This window comes from Triticum dicoccoides, chromosome 3B (assembly GCF_002162155.2).
Source record: "Triticum dicoccoides isolate Atlit2015 ecotype Zavitan chromosome 3B, WEW_v2.0, whole genome shotgun sequence".
In the NCBI taxonomy this organism is placed as follows: Eukaryota; Viridiplantae; Streptophyta; class Magnoliopsida; order Poales; family Poaceae; genus Triticum; species Triticum dicoccoides.
In genome coordinates this window covers 843,768,486-843,774,792 of record NC_041385.1, presented here as the reverse complement: position 1 = coordinate 843,774,792, position 6,307 = coordinate 843,768,486, and the positions used below count along the sequence as shown (strand labels likewise).

At 49.8% G+C, this 6,307-nt stretch overlaps 2 protein-coding genes across 2 annotated transcripts; one reads left to right on the top strand and one right to left on the bottom strand.

The window, feature by feature from the left end:
- The first annotated feature begins 235 nt into the window (after positions 1–235).
- Positions 236–1,547, top strand: LOC119278854 (splicing factor, proline- and glutamine-rich-like). The gene is made up of 2 exons (XM_037560190.1): positions 236–1,152; positions 1,259–1,547. Exons 1-2 carry the CDS (start codon positions 664–666, stop codon positions 1,367–1,369), a joined length of 600 nt encoding a protein of 199 aa, XP_037416087.1. The 5' UTR covers positions 236–663; the 3' UTR covers positions 1,370–1,547.
- Positions 1,548–1,658: 111 nt separating this feature from the next.
- On the bottom strand, positions 1,659–5,259 carry LOC119278853 (VAMP-like protein YKT61). The gene is made up of 6 exons (XM_037560189.1): positions 4,868–5,259; positions 4,642–4,739; positions 4,374–4,478; positions 2,975–3,040; positions 2,229–2,315; positions 1,659–1,924 (listed from the first exon to the last, which is right to left on the bottom strand). The coding sequence occupies exons 1-6, from the start codon at positions 5,109–5,111 to the stop codon at positions 1,874–1,876; spliced, it is 651 nt and encodes a 216-aa protein (XP_037416086.1). The 5' UTR covers positions 5,112–5,259; the 3' UTR covers positions 1,659–1,873.
- Positions 5,260–6,307: the final 1,048 nt, after the last annotated feature.

The following is a 6,307-nucleotide window of genomic DNA, read 5'->3' as shown; positions in this document are numbered from 1 at the left end:
ATTCGACGCCGCTTCGTCGGCACGCGTACGTACGCTGGAGCGGGTATGTGCGTGCTCAGATTTCGAAACATTCCCCGCGATGGACACGAAACCTTGCAAAAGGATTTGTAAACTCGCCCCTCTTCCCGGTCCCAACGCAAAGCATGCATGGAAGCAAAGCAAAGCAAACCAAACCAAACCAAAGGAGCGAACGGCGCGACACGGCGCACAACGCCCAAAGACTCCGAACGAAGGAGCGAGCCTCGTATCCCCCGCCCCCACACTCACAACGAGAAAGGAAGAAAGGAAGAAAGAGCGTCCCTTTCGGTCTCCTCACTCGCACCGTCCTTTTCCTCTGCACGCTCCCTCCCGGCGCCAAAGCGGCTGCGGCTACAGCCACGCACTAGCGGTCATCATCACCGCCTCCTCGTGCTCCGCCCCCGCCCCCGCCCCCGCCCCGCATTTAAGGCCCGCGCCAACCCCCGCTGCCGCCATTGCTGCTCCGCTCGTCTCAGCGTGAAGCAGCAGTAGCTCAGCAGACCTCAGACCCGTCCATTACTCCTGCCACTCAACTACCAGTCCTTGTACTTGAGTGTGGTGTTGCTCTCGTCTGCCTCCTCTGCGTGAAGCTGCGCGCGGCGACGGCAGGGACAGAGAGCGAGCGAGCAAGCTAGGTGGAGGAAAATGGAGCGCGACGGCAGCGGCCCCGCACTAGCTGTTGCTCTCGTCTGCCTCCTCTGCTGCCTCGCCGCCGGCGCCTCCGCGGCCTACTCCGTGCCGGCCGACCCCAGGGTAACTAGCTACATCTACTTCCACGGCCCTGCACCGGCGGCGTCCCCGCGCCGCCACCACCACCGTCAGCACAGCGTCGTCTCGCCGGCACCCGCGCCGCACCACGCTCCGTCGCCGACCGCGGGGGCCGACGGCCTGCCACCGTCTCGCCCGCCGGCCCCGGTCTACACGCGCGCCCCGGAGCCGCACTTCGGGTTCCCGCTGGAGCCGACGGTGGGCGTCTCCGCGGGCGGCCCGTCCGGAGCACTGCCGAAAAAGGGAGACGGCGAGGGGTACCCGTTCGTCGGCAGCAACCCCACCGTGCCGCTGCCCACCGGCGTCACCGACACCGCCACCGTGCGCCCGCTCCCCGACACGGCCAACAACGACGACAACGCCAAGGTGCGTACGTACAAACCGCCGGCGGGCCGGCAACTTTCCTGCGCTTTTCCGTGATGCGACGTGACAGTGGTCACAGTGTAGGCGCTCACCGTCGCTTTTCGTGCAGGTGGCCGGGCGTGCCGCCGAGCCCCTCCGTGCCGGGGCCGGGGCCGCCATGATTGGCCTCCTGATGGCCGTCCTCTCCACTGTCGCCCTGTTGCTGTCCTCCCGGAGCTAGCTGAAATCATTGTCCTTCGCTTTGCCGCCGTGTCAACCCTTACATGTTTTGTAGTACCTGTCTTTTGAATGACTGTAAATATGAGTGAGTGTGGAATGGATCATCATTTCTTCTGCCTAGTGCAAAAACTTTGGGATCCATTCAGAAATGTGCACTCATTTGTCCTCTGCTCTTTTTCCATCTTGGAAATGTGTGAGCCATCCGTTCAGTTATAGACGAGAAAATACTACTAGGAAGTTGGTTTAAGTCTCTAAGAAATGGCGGTGGCAATTAGATTGAACGCAGCAGCAAACGCAACTCAAAACCTGACCAAACTTATGCATTATTTACAGAGAATCACACATGACAACTAGTTGTTCAATACACTTTTTGGACACTGACGTGGTGTTTATGACAGTTACTACGTCCCAGGATCATAGCAGAGAAAAATGGATGTAGACACGTGTGGTTCCGGTACCAGTGATCGAGCTCGACGCCGCTACCCTAGGGGGCTCAGCTTGGTTATTACAGGATTGTGCAGCAGGAGTTGGTTTTCTTGGCCTGCTTGTAGAACATCTGCAGATGGCAACTGGAAACAGTCAGCACGATATGTATCGTAAGTGAACCAATTGATCGGCCTACGAGCATAACTTTCTGAATCTAAGTACAGCACTAATACATAAATCTGGGGAGAAACTCTCCTACCCACGATATTAACCCAAGGTCCGCTTGCTTACATGGATCTACTCCCTCCGTTCCAAAATAGATGACTCAATTTTATATTAACTTTAGTATGAAGTTGGGTCATCTATTTCGGAACGGAGGGAGTATCAATTAGCATACCACGATGACCCAATGAGAAAAAAACATACATCCCTACCTGTGAAGCGACGCTTAGATCAGAACTCTTCTCTACTAGGCTATCCAATCGTTCGCCTCTTTGCAGCACGCTGTCGATGGTCTTGTGCTGCAATCACCCAAATTTATGGATAAGAAAATTGTGCGGGAAACATAACATCCAACTACATAAATAGCATACATCCAGAAATGTTCGGATTCTTGCACAAAAAAGAGAAAACGCCTGGACTCATTGTTCACAGTGACATTATCCAAAGTGTCGTGCAATAAAAATGAATTCCTATGGGTTCAACTTCGGATTGTTTGTTTAAGCAAGTTCTGCGAGAATAGTTAGTAAATCTACAGGGTGCACATTGTTTGTTTAAGCAAGTTCTGCGAGAATAGCTAGTAAATCTACAGGGTACACATTTGATATGGCAAAAGTTAATTTAAACACCCAGGACGAGCAGGGCTTCAAAATTTCTTCCCTGATAAAAAAAATCCAACCTATGCGGGAACTTGTGCCCAACTGTTCACATAAATCAAATTCCAGGAATACACCCAGCTTGTTAATTATGTACCATGTATATGCGCACACGCTCACTCATGGTGCAACAGGACTGAGTCTGAACTGAACACAAAGCAGATACACATAATGCAGTCTTTGCTGAACGGTGAACACAACTGAACAATGTAACAATTCGCGCACATCCATAAACAATATATGCAGAACATAGGCAATAAGTTAAAGGAGGAATACAATTAGGTTCACATGGATATCATACTTACAAGAATAATCTTGGTTTCATCTAAGTCTCTCTGGATCTTCAGCAGCTTGTCGGCCTCGGCAGGATCCTACAGCAAAAAAAAATCGGAAGGCAAACAGATCAATTTACTGACAAAACAAGCATCGTCTAAGCAGTAAAACCATGCTTGAGGTAGGCATTTTAAATTTGCAGAAATACCCAGAAAACACGAGGCCGAAACAGAGGCAAAAACTATGCATGGATCTTGTCTGAACCCACTCCATGTACAAAGCTACTGTGGCTACAGTTTAAAATAGATGATGTTTTAGGCTTTTGGTAAGTTCATTTTGGTTGCATGAACATGATGATTGTTTATTGGTAGTGCTTATTGGCACTGATGTTAGAGAGATGATTGTATAATTATTAGGAACAACTCATGTCAATAATCGAAGCACAAACTCTTTATACTACATGTATGGACTACAGAACCAAAATGACAAGTAATTTGTTGAGAACATGAGCCCCCAATGGACAACTATCCTACAGGAGAGACCAACCGGAAGGTGAGATTTGACTATATATTTGGAAGAGATAATGCTGTATCGGAGACACACAATTCATTAATTGTAAGTGGATATGATGTTATCCCTTTTCTAGGGACAGACTTGACCAACCCATAAGAGACAATCTCGGAAGTTCAGGAAAACCTATCTCCAATACACAAAATATGTGCAGAAGTAAATAACCCAACTAGCAAGAAACTGATTATTATTATCTATAACTTTCAGCTACCACTGCACCGGGGCCAGGCTCCATATGAACAGCAAATGGGACACTCTTAAGTCATAAGACAACAAATTTGGACAGGGGGAAATATAATGGCTATGAATGTCAGTCAAAGTGTTAAGTTCATAACTTATGATTTGCTCTATAAGTTGCATTATGTTTAAGCATCACATTCACCTAGATGCAAGAAGCAACTATTGTCAAAATTGGAGATTAAGAACTAAGAAATCCAAGAAACTCATTCAGCTGACAGAGATGTGCGTTTACAACTTTACATCCTCAAAAGCAACAACCCAAAGAGCTACTTATTCAAGCAGTGATAGAGAAACATTTAGAGATGGTCAAATTGCATTCGAACAAATCTCGACTGCAAGTATAATGATTCTGAATGTGAAGATCATAAGAATGGGCACACAAAGAATGTATATGATTTGCTTGCTTCTGTCAGATGCAATATATATTTCAGGGCGCCTAGATGCAGAGCCTGCTATCGTCACTATCCACAGCCAAATAGAAAATGGTTATGAACTCAGAATTCCAAGGCACCTACCTAGCTGACAGAGATGTGCATTTACATCTTCGAAAAGCACAACCGACAGAGAGCTACTTACTCAAGCAGCCACAGAAAAACATTGGAGATGATCAAATGAGCGAACCTGATATTTAGTCAAGGAGTCATCGAGATATTGCCAATGCTGGGCGGCCTTGTCTTCCGCTGTCCTCCACGACTCTCCGTAACTCCTCAGGTACTCCTCAAGAACCTGCGAGACTCCGAAGGAATGACCTATGTGAGCGAGACCAACGTCGTGGACACGACAATGAGATTCAGTATTACTACAGGCAAACAATGGGTAAAGCAGTCATTTTGGGAACAGATGGGCAGGCGAGGAGCGCGTGAGGGGTTCGCCGGTGGGGCGTCGGCACCTTGCCGAGGATGGAGAAGGCGCTCCGGACGGGGTAGTGGTCGTCGGTGAAGGCGACGGCGCAGAGGCCGCCCTGGTTGTAGCAATGCACCTTGTACTCTGCAGGCGGCAGGGGCAGGGGAGGCGGAGGGCGTCAGACCAGATCAGATTCAGGCCATACCAAATCCATCAGGCGGGCGGGGCTGTGAAAGAGGCCTGGGGCGAGCGGCGGAGAGGGAGGTGGTCACCTTGGTGCTGGACGGTCTGGCGGGTGCCGGCGCGGGTGCGGAGCGCGACGGTGCGGGCGACGAAGACGATGAACTCGCGCGCGGCGGGACGCTGGAAGAAGCCGAAGCGGGTCACGTCCGACGCGTTCGCCAGCACCGCCGCCTGCTGTTGGTCCCCGCCGGCGCCGCCCCCTCCGGCCGAGGAGGACGAGGAGGGGGAGGCGTCCCCCGGGGACCGGAGCACCAGCAGCGCCGTGATCTTCATCGGGGCGGGGCGGGGCGGGGCGAGATGGGATGCGAGGGTCCGGGGGCCGGCTAGTTGGCGGGGGAAGGGAGTACAAATCAAACCGCCGTCGCCGGCACGCCGCTGCCGGTGCGTGCCGCGTCGGCGAATGCGATGCGATTTGGGGGGAGGGAGGGGCCGTCGACGTGGGCCGTCTCCCGTGTTTTATTTCTTGTTTTTATTCTCCTCAACGTTTGCTTATGCGTTGCCGTCTGTTTTATTTATTTATTTATTATGCATTTTGCCTTTGTTCTTAAGGAACTTGGATACACCATATACATACCCAAATCCATGCCTTCGGGAGCAAACACAATCCTCATACAGATTTGAAAAAACCATTAATATAGATTTATTCATTACCAAAACTGAAGTCGGTAGAAGTACTAGTATTTTGTGGGTTGGTGACTTTTTGCGTGGTCTACTAGAGTTGCTCTTATGAAAAGAATTCAGATGTCGGGATGCGAGTGCTAGGACTAGGAGTCTAGGACCAAACAAACCAAAATTTTGCCGCACATATGGTGGGCAAAAACACTTCCTATATAGCGCGACATGCCCGCTGACAAAGATGGAGGGTCATATTTCCCGTGCTCTCGTGCTGGAACTCTTTTAATCATGGCAGAAGTTATCAAGGTTGCAATGGCGGGCATCTGTTGATATTTGTTTTCATGGTTTCTCTAGACAAAAAATCAATCAAAACATGTAGCACGCATATAGGGCTCAGTTAAGTAACTTTATACGGGTTATGCAAACTTGGAGCTTGGGCAATTGGGAGTGGAGAAACAACAAAACCACCACCACCATGCCATGGGCCGATGTCGCATGCGCGTCGGCAAATATGATGCAAGCGATTTGGTTGGGGGAGAGAGAGAGAGAGGGAGAAAGGATGAATCGTTGACATGGACCATCTCAGAAGTCTCCCATCTTCCCTGAACAAAAAAGGGCCTCCCATCTTATTTTTCAAGCTTTATTTTGTTTTAAAGAGAGTTTTACATAGTACCGGATAGGGGTATTGTGCAATGCACTGCAGTACTCTGGCTGTTAATCAGCAAAGGGCCATTATTCATAGCATATGTACCAGATGTCGAGATGGAAATATATGGTATTTGTGCCTGGAGCATCAAGATTTCCCTTTGTTTTATTCTCTAATGTTTTTGTTTATGTGGTGTGATGGGTGGTTC